This window comes from Lithohypha guttulata (genome assembly GCF_036872675.1).
Source record: "Lithohypha guttulata strain CCFEE 5908 chromosome Unknown scaffold_6, whole genome shotgun sequence".
Taxonomy (NCBI): domain Eukaryota; kingdom Fungi; phylum Ascomycota; class Eurotiomycetes; order Chaetothyriales; family Trichomeriaceae; genus Lithohypha; species Lithohypha guttulata.
The window spans coordinates 968565-988945 of NW_027042755.1; the positions used below are offsets into that span (position 1 = coordinate 968565).

Genomic DNA, 20381 nt, shown 5'->3' on the forward strand with positions numbered 1-20381 from the left:
TTGCGCGAGCGGTTCTCATTCAGGCTGTTGAATAGGTAAAGGATGAGTATCGTGCCGAAAAAGGTACCGACAATGGCGCCAGCGAGTGTTCCACCACTATACTGGTTGTTGGGACATGTGTTTTGAGTAGCGCCAATAGTTTGTACTGCCTGTCGGATTGCTAGAACTGGATCTGGACTGCGCTGAACGAGGGATGCTAGTGGTACTGGAAGTGAAGGAGCCTTCAAGCCGGATCATGTTAGTATGTATGCTTCATAATGCGGTGTTGCGACTTACCATGATGATCGTTGTCGTGAGCCAGAAAGTAGGCGATTGTACTGCTTCGGAGTGCGAGGTGGGGTTCAGCACGGACCTGACACTGCCGAGCGCAAGAAGAGGCAGAGACCAGAGTACGAGATATTGGATGTGAGGCAAAGGATAACGTGAGGGTCAATAGCAGGAGTTGGCGAAGGATTGATCTCTGTGTCAAAGCCAGCTCGAGTCGTGTTTATCGTCGCACTAAGGTCGCGCGTCGATTAGTAGAAGAACCATCTATGCTGTGGTCGCACAATTGGCCAAGCGAAACGTCTTATTGAGATTGACGTCACGGCGTGTATAGCGATGGATGGCTGGGGAAGAAGCAGGATGGCTGGACAACCGCGTAGTTGGGATTGGAGTGGTTGGAAGATAGTGGAGTCGAGGAAGCAGGCAATTCCGCAAGTTCGGATTTCGTCTCCGGCTCGAATATCTTTGACAATAATCGTTATAATGGCTCGATTTCATGGAAGTGAACGTAGATCTGACGAGACTTCCCTCTACGGTCTTTCGTCCGGAAACGCACCGGAAGTGATTATGCATAAAAGCAAAGACAAAGTCCTGATCTGTTGTATTGCATCTATCTCGTGACTCCAAGCTCTAAGGGTCGTCTTCATCACTTTCGATTTCGTGTGCAGGTCGATGGATCCCGCTGCACATCCATACCTCATGCACAAGTTTCTCTTTAACTGTGCCAGATCGTGTTCTGCTCGCTTCTGGGGGTACGTATCTGGGCATAACGCTCACTGCAACCTCATGATAGAGACTGCCGAACAGTATCAAAGCTTCGCCAGCTCTTAATTCGATCTCCTTAACACCTCTGCTCAAGTCAGGTTTCTGGTCGTCCCAGAGATGTGATCCCGGAATTGTCTTGATGGGAACAGATCCGGAAAGAGAGTTCAGCTCAGGTACCAGTATGCCGAGGTTGGTCTCGCGTCGCGACTGGTATTCGTATTTCGAAGTTGCGGCGTGGCGTGTATGATGCACGCTGTCTGCACGATGAAGAGAGGGTACATCGATGGGTGGGGAGTTGAGGTCTCTTGTGCATGAACTTGATACACGAGGTTTTGTGCTTTTCAGTGTAACGTTCTGATCCTTCCAGCTTATCGTTTCGAGGCCCAGAAAGTGTAATGTTAGAGTTTGAAAAAGCGAATCTGACAGTAACGACTCTCGAACCAACGAATTATCGTCCTGTCTTGTAATCTGTGCTTGACCCTCGTCCACTTGACGTTCGAGATTCGCTGCATCTGCATCGTGTACATATCGCGAAAGATGTGGACTGACGAAGTCCTGCACGACAACGCATCCATCACTCTCGAGTGCTTCAACGAAATGCTCAAAGGGCTGCGCTTTGTGGATATGCCTCACACGATTCGTCCTTCGTGGCGTAACGTGAGCAGGCTTGTGTGCCTTCTCGCGTGTTGCAGCTGGGCAGCTGCACTGCTCAGATATGCTGCTTGAATGTCGAATCAATCCCTGTCTGGAGGACGAGCTCGATGTTGAAATAGTGCTAGCGCTTTTCATGCTGCTGCTGTCATCGGCGTCTTCGGCTCTGCTACGGAATGCCAATCTTCTTGCTCGCAATCGAAACGACGACATATCTGCAATTCGGATTCTTCGGGTTTCAAACTGGAAGTGATTTTGTAAGTGGCAACAGACCTGTGCCGTTATACAAAATTATCTGTGTAAGCAATAAGTAGGACGTAAGCTTGGAACTGGGAGCGATGAATGTCTTGAGTTGTAGGAAACCCAGTGTCTATATAGACACGTAAACGATAATGTAAGCATTCAGCCATCTAGTCACATTGTGTTCGCTCAATTGAAACTTTGGGAAAAACCAAAAGGACTGGGGCTAGTGTAGCTTTCCATCATTGCTTGAGTAGTCTTGTGTGGTTGAAAACGGGTCGTTCAGACACTTGAGCAAAAGAGCTTGCGTAAGCTCATGAAGGTGACTTCAGGTTGAACCTCTTGCAAAAGGACGCGGCGCTGCAGGTGTTATGGAGAATAGGGTTGGCGCTTTGCCTGATTACAGCACAAATTAGCGAGATGACTTGGCTCTTTTGTGCGGTTCCATATTCACTTTTCTTTGTGTTATAGAGATCGTGGCTTTATCAGCCACCTGAGGTTATAGCTAGGCTTGCTGGTGACAAGTTTGCTGGCAAGTGTGAGTTGTGGCGGAAGCTCCCACAAACTGGAGAGCCCGTCATGGTCCAACTTGCTGTTGTTTAACCGGTGCTTACTGACCCCCACATAAAAGTGGATTCCTAATGCCTGGTCCTTAGAGATTCGTCATGCCTAGGACTGAGTTTGGTAAGAGTACAAACTGCTGTTCTATCTTGTAATGCTAGGACGCGTGGCAGTTACTCAGTCTAATCACAATAAAAATGTGCTGTGGGAGTCTCGGCTGATCGTTGGGTCATCGTTCTTCCAGCTTGCCGAGCTAAGATAAGATCTTCGATAGAACGCGTGATTTTCTTCCCAGGACTATTGAGCTAACGAGGATGACTTCCTGAAGCCCTTTCTCTCAGCGATCATGAGTCTCATCTCACGAAGAACTTCCTGCGAACGTGATGCGTGACATACGAGCAAGCGCAGAAGCAAATTACTCGTTCCAGACACGGAATCTGACCGTCAGTATGAGGCTTCTGACGTTAGGTTGCCTTTTGAAAAGTTGCTTTCACCAGGGACGGTCACAATCACAGATATCCGCAATCTTCGGACTTATGCAAGGACAGTGCAGCTGAACATCAGATTGCCGCCAAGGGCCTCTTCTCGCCGAACGAAAGCCAGAGGACCTCGAGCCAAAGCATCCTCGCTGAGAACGTCGGCATCTTCTGGTAAGAGACCTAGGTCTACAGGACCTTTCCTCCTACCTTCCAGTTCGTAGAGGTGACCGTCTGCACCTTTCACAAATGCTATGAATGCTTGAGGAGGACATTGACCTCGAGGGGGAGCCTCGGTATCACCTGTATGAGCAGCAACATCATGTGCAGCGTCAAGAACATCCGAATCGTGCAACAGTTGCGCTCGAGCTTCCGGCCTGAGTGTGATGGCTTGCTGGACAAGATTTTCGAGGTCGCTACCTGGCAGAATAGCGGAACGTGTCGAGTTTGTGATACAGTGTAGCAGGCCAATCAAGCCGCAGGCGTGTGTAATAGTCTGCCTATAGAATAGAACAGGCTCGCCTCCGGTCTCGTTATAATCAGGCTCTTGAGCATATTGTTGCTGGAAATACTTCTCTCCTTCAGGTGTTTCAGGATAAACAAACAACAGACCGTGGGCTGGTCTTGGCACAAAGGCGAGGAGTTCAGGTTCAGTCAAGCTGTAGATGTCATGAAATGCAAACTCAGTCGACAAACCAAGCTGGTGAGCGAGCTTCGTCATCACTACCGGATTGTTTTCGAGAGGCACAAAGACCTTTTGCGTAGAAGTCATTGTGACTGCCAGATAAATTGTTTTATCTGTTCTAGGAACTTGTTGGCGTTGGAGTGTGTAGTGAGCTTAAACATCTGTCTTGATGAGACAGTGATCGTGGACATTTTGACAATGGGTCAGGCACCGGCTGGGACGCGTACCTGGAGGGGTCGGATTGAAGAAAGCACGCGTCTGAATGGTAGAGGCAGGATCGCGGTTCACGCAGTCACGACCGTGGCTGGACCCTGCATTGAGTACTAGCCGCTCCGCTGCGATGTCGTTCCGCGCGCAACTCACCTGCTTCACATGCAGACTCGATAGACAAGGGAGTTTCAGCTTCATCTGCTTGGCTCTTCCATGCCGAAGATCCCGATGTCGCATATAAGAAGGGATCCTTGATTTGCCTGATGCGCAATATCCTCCCTGGCCGTCCCCAATCGAGCAGGCAAGCACTGTGCACAGTCAATTGGGACGGCCTCCGTCTAGTTGTGAGTGCTGTCCATTCGACCCAAAGGTTTCATCAGACTAACGAGGTGCAGGCCTATATCTCTGGCACCACTGTGATTGTATTCAACGGTCGTCGCGAAGTCCTTCAATCGATCCTGGTGGACGATGCAAACTCGCTGTTCTCCCTGTCGATAGATGAGCAGTCTGGAAATATTGCAGTTGCTGATAAGAGCTCCGTGTATATATACAGGCCGATCGGAAGAGACTATGGCGACCTGCGCTGGACGAGGACGCATGTCCTGCCGAAGGAGGTTGAACCCTCTGTAACGTACCTCTCTTGGGGGTCTTCTGATGAGCTTCTCGTGGCAGCTCAATCCTTGACTCTATGGAGTTTCTTGAACGAACACGAGCCGCAACCCATCTGGACCTCTCCCCTCAGCTCTCCGGTGCAAATCGCTGCGTTCTCTCCGGACGCAGGGCTGATTGCGTCTTGTGGCTACCACGACCGAATTGTGAAGGTATGGAGGAGATTGTCCTACGAGCAAGACAGCACTCGATTCGATGTCTCCTACCTCCCTCATCCATCCGCTATTACAGATCTCTCGTGGAGACATTTCTGGCACCAAGAACAGAACCTTGACAACCTTCTATACACCTTTTGCAATGACAAGCAGGTACGGGTATGGTGTCATTCCGACCCTCACACCTACTGCTCACTACAGCACATCATCACTATTGACACAGCAGCTTCAGTCCAGCCTCGGAGGTTAAGTGTTGGATCTGTAAGCAGAAGTCGCTTCTCGTTCATGATACAGAGTCAAGACCTTGCTCGAGCTGCGGAAAGGGCTCTGCAGATCCATCGCAACGGCACTAACCACGCACTCGAGCACTTGATAGAGGTTGCTAATCGCTCGCCAGAGATTTGTGTCATTCTAGATGGCTTAGGGCATATGTCTGCCTGGGGTATAGAAAATGCTGGTTTGAAGAGCAAGCTGGCAGCCGACAAGTTCAATGTGGCTCTCGTTGATGGAGTCAACGTTACTCTGCCCACGGAGAACGACCCAGACGGCTTTACTCAAATTCATGCTTTCGCGAACAACGACGCATCTGCTTCTCTCTGCGTCCTTGTCCACTCCTACTCTGGTCAAATCGACTGGTATCAAGGCTCATTTGTCGAGTTCTTTGACACTTCCGCTCGAGCTGAGCGTATCCGTCTCCAATCATGCTGGTCAGGACACGATTCTGTCGTTGATCGTATGGTCTCGAGTTCAGACTACCAAAGCTTTCTTTCTTTGACCGAGTCGGATCAAGTCATTTTGTGGTCCAAAGCATTAACTGGAGCACCCATTCGGAAGACCGAGGCTCAATCACACCTAGCCATCGTACACGCGACTCTGCTAGTCGATAGCAACTTTGCGGTACTCTTGCACGATGAAGCGTTGTCAGTATGGGATATGCGAGGTATTGAAGCAAGACGGGTCAGTTTGTGCCAGCTCAAGGCACATGGTGCCAAAGCTGTCCACGATCTTGGTCGAGACAAGACATCTCCAGGTAGATATGTAGGTGTCCTGTACGAGGACAACCTTGTTGAGTGCTACAAACTATATGTTCCGGAAGAAGCCGCCAGGCACGAATCGAATGGTTACCACGATTTTATCAGTCGGATTATGTCCACCAAAGTACCGGTCTCTAGCAGGACAGACACTGTCGGTTTCTGCACCACATCCCAAGCAATTTCTGATGATAAGTGCGTCTTCTCGTTGTCCCAAGATGGATCGCTGAGAACCTATACACTAAGTCACAACAACGACACTGCCAATCTCATCACGACGGTAACGTTAAGCACCAACATTCAGATCTCTGATGTTGTCTCTGTGCTTGATGGCAATGTTTGTGCTATTGTGCACGCAGACAACCACACGGTCTCTGTGTGGAACTCTAAGCAAGGACTGTATGAATTTACTCACACATTCGACGATTTTGATTGTATACACGAGCTGTCTTGGTATAGACGGAAGAATGGTGTACTTCTTCTAGCTGCGCAATCCACATATGCTGTTGCTATCTTAGCTCAACAAAGATATGGCATGGACACGGTGTGCAATGCCTGGAGCTTGCAGCGGATAATCTACACCAGAGCACACTCAAGCCACACAATCGGTAGTCTCTCATGGTTTGAGCCTTTTCAGGTAGCTGTTGGCCTTGGAAGCCAAATAATGACCTTCGATATCGAATCAGATGCCAGGCCTACTAACGATTCAGAGCTGAGCGGAAGGACAGTGCCCGCATATGATGTTGAAGCTCGGCATATGCTACGGCAAAGCAGCTTGCCTATGTTTGCACCGGAGATTGTGGCACGCCAACTTCAGGCGGGACAATACGATGCATTATTGGTGAACTTGCAAACTTTATGCGAGGAAACTAAGTTCCTTTCTCAGAACGAAGCCGTACATATCGATGTTGACGTTACCCTGGCTAAGGTATTGGCACGAAGATCAAGTGACGCATGTCGTGGCGGGCCAAACCCTGCCCTTCAGCCCACCAATGCGTCGGATTTTAGTCTCAGCGAAGTGAAGGAGCAGCTGAACGAGACTATCATGCGCATTGCTCCATATCAATTAACACGCACTCAGAAAACACAACTGCAAGGATTGATCCGAACAGCTCTGCGACTCTTTGAAACCAATCAGTCTTTGGATGCATTTTCACGGATCTACCTTTTCCATTTCCTTAGCGCTTTCGCTCACCACGATGCAGCGAACGGAGTTCTCCCTGCATTGCCCTACGTTGCAATTGTGTACGCATCTCAGTCTCAAACTCAGGAAGCTCTGCTACAATTCATACTCGCTCGCATTGAAGAGAAGAATATCAAATTGACATGGTCCACAGCACGTTCTCTTGGAATATTCTTGTTTATTTCAGATAAGGAAAGTCTGATGGTACAACTGGAGTCGGTCGCACGAAATGAGTACAACCGGAATACTGACGATCGAAATCCTGTCGACTGCAGTTTGTACTACCTAGCACTCGATAAGAAAGCTGTTTTGTTGTCGCTTTGGCGAAGGACAATCGGTGTGAAAGAAAAGGAATCAACGATAAAGCTTCTGTCTCGCGACTTCCAGGATCCAAAGTGGAAGTCAACAGCGCTTAAAAACGCTTATGCTCTGCTATCGAGACGACGTTTTGAGTATGCAGTTGCTTTCTTCCTACTCGGAGGAAGTTTGGCCGATGCCGTTAGTGTTTGTGTCAATCAACTCCACGATTTCCAATTAGCTGTTGCCATCACACGTGTCTGGACGGGCAATGTGACTGATCAGTCCAAAGCCATGTTGAACTTGACCAAGAAAGTAATTCCAGAATTGGCTGTTGACTCTAGTGAAGCGCGATGGATGCTCATCTGGTCGTGTGTCCAGAGCCAGGACTGGCCTCAAGCTGTTCGAATTATTGTCTATCAAGTGGACGATGTTCTGGCTGCTCAGCTTGAAGCTCGAAAAATAAAACTTGATCAGCAACAGCATGAAGCTGAGGTCAATATGCCTGTCCAGGCAATGAGCTACAAGTCGAACGAGCCAACATTGTTGATCAACTTCTATGAACATCTGAGGACCAAGTTGCTCGATCAAGGTCTATGGACGCGAGCAGTAATCACGCCCACTCAGGAATGGCAATTCGTCACAAGGAGCGCAAGTTGGTATGCAAGAGCTGGTCTTGATTGGCTAGCACTCGAACTTGTAGCAACCTGGCAGTTTGTGAAGTGGCAAGAACCAAAACATGTGACTTCGAAACCAAGCACGGCGGTGGCTGTTGACCCTGACTCCACCAAGCAGAAGAGTATGCTGGACGATTGGACCGAACCAGAGGTCGTCACTGGGTATACATCAGCAGATACCAAAAAGCAGCTGGAACTAACACAAGAAAAGGCCAGCTCAAAGCCCAAGCCTACGCAATTTGTCGAGCCTAGTGCAGACAGCTTGTTGGATAGCTTCGGATTTTAATTCAAGTCTCAGACAAAAGAGACGTGCTTCGTTTCCAGAGTTACTGAACGTAAGGAAGGATTCAAGTCGCGAGCCGTAATATCTTGATTAGAACATTGTGGAATGCTATAACTATTTCACTTCCTCAACTCATCCGCACGTTTCTTGATCTCATCTGCTGCCTTCTTCTCGTACTTAGCATCCCATCTACTTAGTGCACTTCGGCCCTGAACAACATCTCCAATAGCATACTCCATCCTAGCCATATCCAGTGCTTCGTCAACGTCGTTATCTGGACAAACAATGTAAAACTTGCCCTGTCCAATCTTCTTCTCAGCATATTCAGCGACCTGGGCCGGCAACCAGGCACCATCGTTCTTCTTCGCCAATTGCTCTTTGCTGGGTGTTGGACCGGAGTTACCACTTAATCCTGTGTAAGTCCAGCCTGGAATCAGCAAGTGCACGCTGATGCCTGGAGAATAGCTCGGAGATTTTTCTGTGCGTAGATCGTGGGCTAGGTGCTCTGCTAGCGTCTTGATCGCCGACTTTGACATGTTGTATGCTGGGTTTTGTGCTCCGGGTGGATTCGTGATGCCCTGTTTGGAGCCTGTTATGATTACACTGTGACTTCCTCTGTCCTTGGATGACTTGGCGGAGTCCTGTAGCATTGGGAGAAACGTGGCTAGGCCGTTGATCACGCCGTACATGTTTGTGTTTAGTGTTTTCTGAAAGTATTCCACGTCTTCGTAGGGTTGTTTTGTAGATGGGTTCACGGACGTTCCGGCATTGAGCATGAGGAGATCCAGGGATGGGAATGTGGATTGGACTTTTGGGAGAATGGCTTTCCAGGCTGAGAGATCTCCGACGTCGAGTTGGTAGGTTTCAGTTTTGAGATCTGAGGTGCCGCTGAGAGCTTTTTGTGCGGCTTGTAGGTTGGAGGTGTTGTAGTCGATGAGGGCGATGTGCATGCCGTGATTGCGGCAGAGCTGGGCCATGGCGAATCCGACGCCGGAAGCACCGCCAGAGATCAAGGCTGTTGCGCCGGAGCGGAAGAACGTCGTCATGTTGGCTGAAGTCAGAGGTTCTCGATGTATGAAAAGTTAGTCTATAGTCTAGAGAGTGAGTGAAGTAGAGCGTAGATATGTCAAGTCGTGCGATATACGGTCTCCAAAACTTTTTGGCAATCTTTTCACGGCAACATGGGACGATTAGTAGACATATAACAGAAGCAGAAGACGAAAGAAGAGTCGAACAACACCAACCTTTCTTCACTGTATCGCAGCACTTCCCAACTTCGTGTTTGGAGATGGATAGAGTTGGGAGATCTCTTTCCTCCGCATCTTACATGATGACGTCGTTGCAACGTACGTCGACGATAACATTATGACCGATGTATGGATCTGACGGCCGACTTTTGGCGACTTCGTGTAGACGGGTTTTGTATCTTGGTCGATTGTCAAGCATAGACGCACAACTGTGAAGGAACGAGACCAGTCTTCGGGCCAATGCTTCAGTGTACACTAGGCTCGAAACGGGAAGGAACGATCCCTGAGAAAGCTTAAGCGGTCTGCAATCTGAACATGCTTCTCAGCAACCTAATTCTTCCTGGAAGAGGGACAAGCAACCACTTCGATGTAGAGATATCTGACACGAGCGGAACAATCACTTCCATCAAGCCAACAACTACCACTTCGCAAGACTCGCCACCATGTCGTGTCTTACCAACTCTATGCCATCCACATATCCACCTGGATAAACCCTTCCTTCTGACAGCTCACAATGATGGGGAAGGCCTCCCGAACTACTCGGACCTAGCACTTGAGGAGGGTTCATTCGCTGAAGCATTATCGAAAACTAGTCAAGCCAAGCAGCGATACACTCATGAGGACCTAATTCACCGCGGCTCACAGTTGATAGCTGAGAGCATACAGGCTGGCGTGACATCGATGCGAGCGTTCGTGGAGGTTGATCACGTTACGCAATTTAAATGTGTAGAAGCAGGTATCGAGCTGAAGCGGAAATTCGCTGACAAGTGTCGTGTTCAACTTTGTGTTTTTGCGCAAGATCCAATAATGACAATTGAGAAACATGGTCCGGAAAATCGCAAAATGGTCGAGGAAGCTTTAGTTAAATTCAATAACGACATCGAAGTGCTAGGGTCGACTCCGTATGTGGAGGCGAATGATCAGAAGCAGGAACAGAATATCGATTGGGCCATTCAATTGGCGATGAAGTATAACTTGCATCTCGATTTCCATCTGGACTACAATCTGAATGAGGATGACCGACCTAAAATATGGCATGTTGTCAAGAGCTTGGACCAGGCACACTGGACTGACAAGATGAAGGGCAAAACTGTAGTTATTGGCCATTGTTCAAGGATAACACTCTTTGATAACGAAACGATGGAGCAACTAGCCAGGGAAATACACCAGGCACGTCTGCCTGTTTACTTCGTCGGTTTACCTACAAGCGACCTGTTCATGATGGGTAGACCAGATGCTGGGTGGGGAGGTAGCAGGCCACGAGGAACCACGCAAGTGTTAGAGCTGATCAGAACGTTTGATCTCAAGGGATGTATTGGCATCAATAATGTCGGAAATGCCTTCACGCCTTGGGGCAGCTGCGACCCACTAAGACTTGCGAGCTTGTGTGTTGGTGTCTACCAAGCTGGCACACCTAAAGACGCGGAGCTATTGTTTGAATGCATCGCTGCTTTAGCCCAAGAAGCAATTGGTCTGAAGGACGTGGTTGTAAGATCTTTGGAGGAGGGCCAAAAAGCTCTTTCCATGGTGGTTGAGAATGATGCTAAGATTCAGCTTGACCATATCAGCGTACCAGCAAGGAGGAGGCTTGGAGTCGCTGACATGGTCTGGGATCCACCTGAGCTGCATAAGCGACGAGTCGTTGGTCAGGTGTAGATAAAGACCAGCGTGACAAACTACAATGCACATACCAAGTCACGTCGACATCGAGCTACAGAACCAAGCCGAGAAACCAATTCAATTGGCGCAGGTAGCAGTGGCGTTCAGGTCGTGCCAGCTTTAGTCGACAAGGTGAAATTGATGGACCACTATGTACGCAGCAAAACCTGGGTCTCACCGCAGCTAGCGAGGATGTCTTGAAGCAGAACAGTACAGCAGGTTTGTCTAACTTCGACTACAAAGCTGAGCAGAAAGCTGCATGGAAGCAAGATCCAGCAGCTTGTCTGGGTTATCGGAAGTCGTTGGAGGCGTGACTCGAGGGCATGTACGAGGTGACAAAACTTGGACATCCACGTCACGAAAACGCCAGAGAGACCTACGAGACTAACATGAGAGACCGTCTAAAGATGAGGCCCGATCTCTTAGGCAAGTTACTGCCTGACGCACCTCCTTTTTGCAAGAAGCTCACTCCTGGCCCCGGCCATCTGGAAGCACTGATGGCTGAGCACGTTACCGTCATATCAAAACCGGTAGTGAAGATTGAAGGAACATCTGTCATTACAGCTGATGGGGTTTATTGGCCAGTAGATGTCATAATCTGTGCTAAGGATTTGAGACTGCTCCTGGCTTGAGGGCTCCCATCTATGGCGAGGATGGCATCAACTTGCGCACGACACAGGTTTATCCACCTGAGACATATCTAAGCCTATGCAAAGATAACTTACCAAATTTCTTCTAGTCGTTAGGCCCCAACGCCTTCCAAGGTTCCGGAAGCTTGCCTATCACAATAGAGCACTTCCACAAGTATATGGCAAAGATACTGCACAAGCTGGCATATGGGAACGTCAAGACAATGCAGCCGAAGCGGAAGCAGGTTGACAATTTCGCAAGGTACTGCGAACAATACTTCAAAAGTACTGTGTATTTTGCAAATTGCAAAAGCTTGTACACGAGTACAGAACCAGGCACAAGACCAGATGACAGGAATCATGAGAGGATCACTGCTGCGTGGCCTGGAAGGAGTTTCCATGCCCTAGAAGCTCAGAAAGATGTCAAGAGGGGGGACTTTGAGATGGAACTGATGGACGAGAACGAGTTTGCATGGTTCGGAAATGGTGGTACCGTTACAGACTTCGACAACAGTGCTAGTACGGATGCTTTGTCGTGGTATCTCAACGCTCCTCGGTTTGTACACGATCTTGTCTCCAACATACCAAACACTACTGCTATCGAGAAAGAAATGGTTCGCAACAAGTCTGCTGGAAAGGAATTTGAAATGCAACATAAGAAGACACGTATTGAGGCACAAGACAATGTCGTGGGTGAAGGGGCATTCTACATGGATGGACAGTCTGCCACTGACTCAACAAGTGAAGCAGCGACGACTTCTAGTCAAGCACCAGTTGTGGCCGTGATGTGCTGAGGAGTGAACGTGGATCACAGAGAGCTACCAACGAGTTCTATGCTTGGATATAACGAAGATAAAGCCATGAAGACAACAGGCGCAAAAAGGAACTGGCTGATACTGGGGATCTGCCACCGAAAGGTAATAACGAGCTTGTGCTAGCAGTGTCTGCTTCTCGACTCGACCATCTCGACTGCTTAATGGGCACAACAGATTCTTTCCCGTGTTTAGCTTTAGCAGCTGACTCTACCCGCTACTATTCTCCTAACGAGGCTCCCTGACCTCGAAAGTAGGTAGTGCGACGAAAGCAAGAAATGAACTTAAACAGTGGTAGAGAAGGACTTCAATTTCACAGACACAAAGCCAACCGGCATGTCGGCTTATAGTGACCAACGACCAATAAGACTCGAGCAACTTTTCTCATCTGCCAATACGTCGCTCACACCCTGCAGAACTAACAGAGTTCATCTCAACCTAGTGCATGGCATATCAGATAATAGTAACGTCTCGCGAATCAGATAGCCTGCCCTCAAACGTTCACCAAAGTCCGAAGTGCTCGAATTTGGGCATTTTTTTGTGGCGAGCCAGCTTTCTATGCGGTCGCTACTTCCTCGTTGTCAGCATCTTCGATCTTAGTTGCCTTGAGCTCTTCAGCCACATCGGCAGTGGCGTCTTTCTCGTCTTTGGCAACGGCGTCTGCGTCGACGTTGACTTCGCGGCCTGAATCGTCAACGCCAGCGTCTTTCATGTTGGCTTTCTTGCTACGGTCTTGTCGAGGGCCACGTTTTGCTGGAGGAGCAGTGGAGGCGGCGGACGATGCGGCTTCAGCTTCTTGCTCGAGTCTTTCGATTTCTTGCTTAGCTTTTTCGACGTTCTATATGCGTGTTAGTGAATATTTTGGCGTCATGAAGTATGTGTTCTTACCTTTTCCGTTTCCGTCTTCTGGTTCGCCTTCCAGTAGGCGACCTTTTCCTTGAGCTTTTCTACCGTAGCTGGAACTTCGCTCTGGTTGCTGGGCTGATCAACGCCGAGCTTGGAGAGACCTTGGATGATGTCGATGGACAAGTTGAACTTGTTTTCGTTGGCAGCTTTGTTACCCTTCTTGCCCTTCTTCTTACCACCAGCACCAGTGAAGAAGTCCTCCTCTTCCTTCTTCATGACGGACATGCCCTTGAACCCACTCTCATCGACAGCTCTTTGAGCAGAGGCCGCAAACTTGCTAGGACCCTTCTCGCTTTCGGTAGAGGTGTAGGAAGGATCGAAGTGACGAATGATACCCTCTGCGGTGAGAATCTCATCACTATAGGCGAGAGAGCTAGCTTCCTCAAGACGAGCTTCAGCAGCCCTCTTTCGGCGCTCCTTCTCGTACTGATCACGCTCCTGCCGTTGACGATCTCGTCGTTGTTGGTATTGCTTATCCTCGTACTCCTTGTACTCTTTGCGCTGGGCGTAGTACTTGTCCTTTAGGTCTTGGATAGCCCTCCAGGAAACGTTCTGCTTTTCGTAGAGAGCCTCTCGCTCAGCCTTCAGCTTGTCAAAATTCTTGTTGACGTCGTCTCGACCAGCTTTGATCTCATCCAATTCTTTCTGGTTGGCCTCGTACTTGTCGCTCAAGGCCTTTGTCTCAGCGTTGTCAAAGGTCTTCTTTAACTCAGCATTCTCGTTTTTCTTTGCGTCAATCTTAGTCTGGAGGTCGTCGAGGCCACCGAAACTCTTCATTTGTCGTCGCAAGTTGGAGACCTCGGTCAACGTCTTCTTCTCGTCGACAAGTTTCATCTGACCAGAGTCAACTTGCTTCATCAGAGAAGCAATCTTCTGTTCGATTTCCTGAGCGTTCTTGAAACCGACACGGGAGCGAGCATCCTTCTGCTGAGTGATGAGGTTTTTAATTTCCCGATCGTTGGCATCGTATTTGGTCTGCTGGGTTTGACGAGAAGATTTGTGTTCGCCCTGCTTGGAACGAATACCCTTTTGCTCATCGACAAGTTGCTGCCATCGATCGTTGGCAGAGCCACCTTTGCCAGGTCGGGCCTCGTTCAACTTGTTGCGAATGGCATTCTACAAATGGTTAGTAACCACTGCGCATTGTGTATACGGGTACATACAAATTCTTCCTGGTTCTTCTTGTGAACCTTCTCAGCCTGCTCAAGGTCTGACTTGAACTTTGCTTCATCGGGCTTTTCTGGTCTCTTGGAGCCAGAGTCAGCAGCAGGGGCAGTTGCGGTGTCGGCCATTATGAGTGTATAACCGGTGTGGACTTTGCGCAGATCGATGTGGGAAAACTTGACTATCAGCAGTGGAACATCTTGATTCTAATGTTGGGTATTTATAAATCCAGGACTGTGCAAGATCAACGATGCGAGAGGACCTGTCTCGAAGTGACACACCGCACTGTAAACAATGTCAGAATAGCGTCGACCAGCTCACTATACTATCGGCCTCGAGGTGGAGAAATAATTTGTGTAGCCAGTAACTCGAGGTGGGTACCAACATACTACACCAGGCATACACAACTTGAACGGAGGCAGGTGAGCCGACCACTGTGGAGGGTACGAAGGAGCGCGATGCAAGCAGTCACGATATTGACATATTGGGCAGGAGCAGTCTAGGTCAACTTTACTATTCGCTAGTCTGGCAGCCACTTTGATGCTGCTCGCTCTCGTAAAGAACTAATGGAGCACAACGAGTGAAGGTCATGGTGGATGATCCTCGAACCTGAAGTTCCACAATTCTCTCGCATTCGTGTCAAATCCGTATCCTTTCGAGCTTGTGGTACCGATGTGCTGAAAAAGTGCAGGCACAACGGCCCATCGATCCAACTGCTCTTTGTCCGCAATCTGCTCAATCATCATATCTACTAGCCAATCTGTTGTGAGATCCGACCTGGCAAGTATCAGTGGTATGACTGACCGAGGGAAGACTAAAGCCTGTGAGCAGCAGCCGTATTTGTTCATTTCTTGAACCCCTGCGGGAATGGGCCACATGGTCTGGCGTCCGGCCATGAAATGCAAGCCTATACTTAGAGGTATGAGTATTCCGGACACGAACGCAATGGCAGCATAGCTGATATTGTCAACGTGCCGCCAGAAATTCTTTTTAGCGTAGAGCATGCCGAACGACAATACAAACCAGACAACTAAAGACCAGAAAAGGTATTTTGGCCACTCCTCACTATTCCAGCCAAGCAAGTCTTCGACGTAGAACAATCTTAGATAGGCCCAGCGTGTTTGTGCACGAATTTGCATAGTCTTGGAAACTGTGTCTAGTGCTTGTAGAGCTTGTTTGTACCAACCTCGAGCAGCAATGGTATCATCCTCGATCATTGCAATGTACTCTGAGTTTGTGTTGTAGCAGTCCCTCAATAGGTAAGTGTAGTCGTATATCGTCTTGTTGCGATACCATCCTCCTTCTTCCCACGCCACGATCTGGTCATAGTCTGGACTGTCTGGATCGTAGTGCAGTACACGGTCAGGCAGAGTATTCATCCACTTGTCGTTGGCGCTGGGATGCTTAGCAGGGTCTGAATGAGCGACGAGAACATTCAAGAACATGCTCTGGCGTTCAGACTCGGTGAGACCCTCGAGCAAAGAGCCTATAGTCGTACTGACATATTGTTGATTACGACGCGCGACAGTCGCTACACCCACACAAATGCGCGGCGGCGCATCAGCGGCCTTGACGGCCGCTGCGCCCGCATTGATGCGAGTGACAAAGTTGTCTGCCTGCTCAATCCGCAACCTTGAATATTTCTGACTATAGGCCCGACTTTTGTCGAAAAAGTAGGAAGTCGGATCGCGTGCGCTCACATAGTGATAGTATGTGTATGCCAGGACATAGATCACAGACAGCACACCAGTAATAACCACTGTTGGTGAGATGATCGTAGTACGTCCGCGACCACGATAAGACGGCAGATCATAGCTGGAGGGCAAGACCTTGGCTGGAAGAGACAGACGCATTTGCGTTTTGTGGCGACAGCATCGTCCTTGGTCGTCTACATAATTGAGGGTGAAGAAACAGTGGGTAGATTAAAACGGAATTGTATCTCTGATGCACAACAGCATGGTCGCAGGAATCCATTTTTGACTTCAGGCGGCACGCTTCTGTCCGCGGTTATGAGACCAATTTTGTAGCGTCAATTTGAAATTAGCCCTTGGAGTCTCGGCAAAAGCGTCCAATGAAAACAGGGAGCAGCTACCTTGCACGGCCAGTGACTGCTTGCACGCATCTATCACCAAAACAATCTGCATCTCATTCAATTCCACGACACGCTACATTGAGCTCGAGCATATGATATCGGCGATTTACATGTAGGCTGTTGTCACTGCTCGCTCGACGTGATCTCATGACCTTTCAAGGCAGGGGACCTCGAGATGTTCACCCGCAAAAGGGTCTCGAAGATTTGAAGCCTCAAGCAGAAGGCAAGTATGCCTATCCAGAATCTCTGTGCTTTCTATAGGATGCGTGTCCCAACCACCCAGCTCTGACCTTGTCCAATCGCGTCCTTCCATTCGTGTTGCCTGCTGGACCATAATCCATGTAGTGCATGAGCTGGCTCTCCTCGTAAGCGCCGGGGTCGCGCTATTGAAGTGGACGACCGCTCAGCCATCTACGCTAATGCAGCACGATCAGATCTTTTGAAGATAGATATGAAACGGAGAAGATGCGAGAGGTCCTCGTAGTCCATGTGGCTCTCTTACGAGAGTACACTTTGGTGGATATATCCATCGAACCTGCTCAGGTCGAAATGACGACCTCACACATCGTTTGATGACTATCATAAGAACTGAGCCATCCCAAATCTGGTGGGATTCTATACTACAACTGAGTCATGCCAGTCTCGCATACGCCACCACTTATGGAATCATTGAACCGTTCTCTCGGAATCCAACGACCAGTACAGACACAAGTTCGTGGTCCTAAAGAGAGACCCAAAGTCGTTGTCTCCCAGTCCAGAAGAGACGTCTTCAGGAGATGTCTGGTTCATGTCCTCCCAATATCAACCACAGTTGTCATACTAGTCCTCAATTTCCGTGGTTTATACATCGGGCAAGATTTCCCAGGGCCAATCAAGTCTGAAACTACGAACCTGCTGTTTCTTCAAATACTGGCAAAAATTCACGAATTACTGATACACGCTAGTCTGTCGGTAATCGTCTTTCACGCTGTACGCTACGAGCTTCTCTTCGGCGACGGCTTGCCTCTGGGCCTCCTTGGCTCAGGCTTCTCTTTCACCACTATCGAGTATTTTTTCAACAAAAAGTTTCTAGCTGCAGCGCTAGGATGGTTCAATCGCAGACAAGCACAAAGGAAGATCTGCTTCTTAGCCCTCCTTGTCATATCGGGAACGATTGCCCCATTGGCTGGTCCGGCGAGCGCGACGTTGCTGGTTCCGAAATCCCAGTCGTGGCCCAGTGGCGGTACTGAATACTTTCTTGATGGCTCTACCAACGATTTCTGGCCTGTTGATATGTCTGGTGATATGGCGACGCTGCAGACGCTTTGCAATTCTAACAACTCCAATGCACTAAGCGTATGTCCAGCTGGCGGATTTTCATCTCTCCTAGAACACTGGAGCCGCACTAATTTCAAAGATTTCCAAAGAGCAGACGTCCAACCCTACGCTAAACAGCTTTCTGGTTCCAACTTCTACTGGCCGATCCATAGTCCGTCTTCGCATATCCCGCCCCGTTATGCCCTGGGCGAGGCAAGGCTTGACGATAAATCTAGGTCCAATACCTGGCTCGTGATACCACACGCAGCGCCTGTCGCGCTATCACAACAGGTCATGGTGGATTGGTGGGCAGCAGTAGCTCCCGATGATATTACCCAGCCGTCCAAGATCGATGATCGCCAAGCATCCACCACTCACCTCAACGCAATCACGAATGCACGGTGCTCACCACCGCAGGAACTTTCTGCCACGGATAGTGTTGTACTGTTCCCCTCGCTTCGAGGGAGGTTCGACTACGCAGAACCGCAGAAATTGAGCATTGGTGATCTAGCAACAGTGCCCACAGATCACTTGAGCTTTCGATGGATACATCTGCCAGATGAATTCGGTGCACTGAGCATTGGAGGTCTCTTTGAGAGTGCTTGGAATAACAATCACTCGAGAATCGTGATAGGTTGTTCGGCACAAGCCGGCTGGGTTCCAGCACAGGCGAAAACCGACGAGTATGCATTCTGGACAGGCTGGTATCCTTGGAATATCACATTTGGTGGCAGGGTGCCCTTTTTCAATGCTATTGCCCCAGGTGAGCCGCTTGGATTGACGAATGGAAGAGTAGCACTTGGCGATGCCTGGTTGGCACTGCTAACGCCACCAGCAAATACGAAAGTCCTCACGTCCCGAAATTCCAAGCCAAGTACCATAGAAGTTATACTCGAGGGTGCTGGACTGGACGATCGCCTCGATATTGTGGAAGGCCAGAATCTGACAGAAAAATGGTCAGCTCCTACCAGCAGCAACGGAACCAGGACTCGTCTGATAGAGGCTATCATCTGTAGCGTTGTTGCTGATGGCCTCAGCAGATACGGCAGCCACATGGTCTACAAGAATGCCACGAACCCTATGGACTTATCCCTTCGTAGCTACGAAAGACTTCCTGACTTTAAACACCGCATTGAGAAGGGAGCACGGGCATTGGATATACCAAACGCACCTGAAGGTCAAACAACAACACTTCGGGTAGATATGCAAATAACAGGATTCTCTATCCGCATCTCGCTCGCTGGCTATCTTGCTATGAGTGTGCTGATGGCACACATGCTTCTGGCTATAGGTCATGTGATATGGATGATATCGAAACGAGAAACGTTGGGGTGCTGGAGTCTTGTGACAGACATTATTACTCTGGCGTACAATTCCAGGACTGTTGCGCCGTGTCTCAAGAACACAGGAGCAGGTGTCGAACGTCATTCAACGGTTCGACAAGTTGCTAGGATATTGGCTAGACCTCACCCAGAGACTTGTGCCATGGATCGGGTTGAGCTTGTATTTACAGATTCAGCTGATATTGACGGCAAGCCGTGCCTTCTCGAGGCGGAAATGGGTGATGTTGCATATGATAGTCGAGAAAGCTCAGCATATGAAACAGAGCCAAGCGATTCATCTAGTGTCCTGGACGAACGTGTATACACTACAGCGAAAGACACACTGCTCGCCAAAGCCACTCTTGCCAAGCGGAAAGGGTTTGAGCAAGTTCAGGTTGGTCGCAAATATTGCTAATAGAGCAGTCGCACAAGAATTGTAGGAGAACATTGTAGATTAGGTAGGTACGTATTTATACAATCAGTCGGCAAGTGCTATCGCTTGTTGATGTTGATCTTGTTTGAGTTTGGTCCTTGATTTTTCAATAGCAAAGCTTGTGGTCTACCACACCTCTCACTATAAACGTTCCTGTCAATGAGAGAGTAATCCTGCCTTCCATGCTGCGTGCACTCAACCGTATATATCAATTTAATCTGTTCCAACTTCAGTGCGATGAAGAAGTGCCCGATGCAGAGCAGGGCTCGCCGACCTCTTTCAATGCCGCATACGCCTCGAGTGAAAATCATGCTCGGTCCTCGCTGGTGCGGTTGTTTAGGGGACCAGCCTGATCGCTGGGTGATGATCCACCAATACGGTACCTTCAACATGAGCGAACAATTCCCAGCAGGCTTGGCTCTCAGCTGCCTGCACAATAAATCTCTTGTGTTGTTGTTTTGTGGGCGGTCGACCTTGCCTCTCCTTCGAACATTGATCAAGTATCTTCATTTGTTATTCCTACCACGCCCACACTTATTTCCTTATTATTGCACACCTTGAATGATGGAGCAGACCAGCGGTTACAGGGTCAGGATTCCGGGCGTCCCTCTTGACTCGCCTAAAGAATACCTCGAAAGAACGAGAAAGGTAATTGCTAAGCTCTTGAAAGAGGC

At 49.1% G+C, this 20381-nt stretch overlaps 8 protein-coding genes across 8 annotated transcripts; 4 read left to right on the top strand and 4 right to left on the bottom strand.

Moving 5' to 3' along the window:
• Positions 1-3015: 3015 nt before the first annotated feature.
• Positions 3016-3729, bottom strand: YUH1_2 (ubiquitinyl hydrolase 1; the record flags this gene model as incomplete). The annotated part of the gene is made up of 1 exon (XM_064902104.1): positions 3016-3729. The coding sequence occupies one exon, from the start codon at positions 3727-3729 to the stop codon at positions 3016-3018; it is 714 nt and encodes a 237-aa protein (XP_064751783.1).
• A 386-nt stretch (positions 3730-4115) lies between these two features.
• RAV1 (regulator of (H+)-ATPase in vacuolar membrane) lies at positions 4116-8150 on the top strand (the record flags this gene model as incomplete). The annotated part of the gene is made up of 3 exons (XM_064902105.1): positions 4116-4196; positions 4248-4835; positions 4971-8150. The coding sequence occupies 3 exons, from the start codon at positions 4116-4118 to the stop codon at positions 8148-8150; spliced, it is 3849 nt and encodes a 1282-aa protein (XP_064751784.1).
• Positions 8151-8266: 116 nt separating this feature from the next.
• Positions 8267-9511, bottom strand: LTR64_007789 (uncharacterized protein; the record flags this gene model as incomplete). Its single annotated transcript, XM_064902106.1, has 2 exons — positions 8267-9198; positions 9475-9511. 2 exons carry the CDS (start codon positions 9509-9511, stop codon positions 8267-8269), a joined length of 969 nt encoding a protein of 322 aa, XP_064751785.1.
• Positions 9512-10201: 690 nt separating this feature from the next.
• Positions 10202-11050, top strand: LTR64_007790 (uncharacterized protein; the record flags this gene model as incomplete). Its single annotated transcript, XM_064902107.1, has 2 exons — positions 10202-10486; positions 10703-11050. 2 exons carry the CDS (start codon positions 10202-10204, stop codon positions 11048-11050), a joined length of 633 nt encoding a protein of 210 aa, XP_064751786.1.
• An 811-nt stretch (positions 11051-11861) lies between these two features.
• On the top strand, positions 11862-12476 carry LTR64_007791 (uncharacterized protein; the record flags this gene model as incomplete). Its single annotated transcript, XM_064902108.1, has 2 exons — positions 11862-11967; positions 12013-12476. The coding sequence occupies 2 exons, from the start codon at positions 11862-11864 to the stop codon at positions 12474-12476; spliced, it is 570 nt and encodes a 189-aa protein (XP_064751787.1).
• A 574-nt stretch (positions 12477-13050) lies between these two features.
• BFR1 (multicopy suppressor of BFA (Brefeldin A)) lies at positions 13051-14692 on the bottom strand (the record flags this gene model as incomplete). The annotated part of the gene is made up of 3 exons (XM_064902109.1): positions 13051-13332; positions 13383-14516; positions 14564-14692. The coding sequence occupies 3 exons, from the start codon at positions 14690-14692 to the stop codon at positions 13051-13053; spliced, it is 1545 nt and encodes a 514-aa protein (XP_064751788.1).
• Positions 14693-15151: 459 nt separating this feature from the next.
• Positions 15152-16417, bottom strand: LTR64_007793 (uncharacterized protein; the record flags this gene model as incomplete). The annotated part of the gene is made up of 1 exon (XM_064902110.1): positions 15152-16417. The coding sequence occupies one exon, from the start codon at positions 16415-16417 to the stop codon at positions 15152-15154; it is 1266 nt and encodes a 421-aa protein (XP_064751789.1).
• Positions 16418-16803: 386 nt separating this feature from the next.
• On the top strand, positions 16804-19689 carry LTR64_007794 (uncharacterized protein; the record flags this gene model as incomplete). The annotated part of the gene is made up of 2 exons (XM_064902111.1): positions 16804-16883; positions 17601-19689. 2 exons carry the CDS (start codon positions 16804-16806, stop codon positions 19687-19689), a joined length of 2169 nt encoding a protein of 722 aa, XP_064751790.1.
• Positions 19690-20381: the final 692 nt, after the last annotated feature.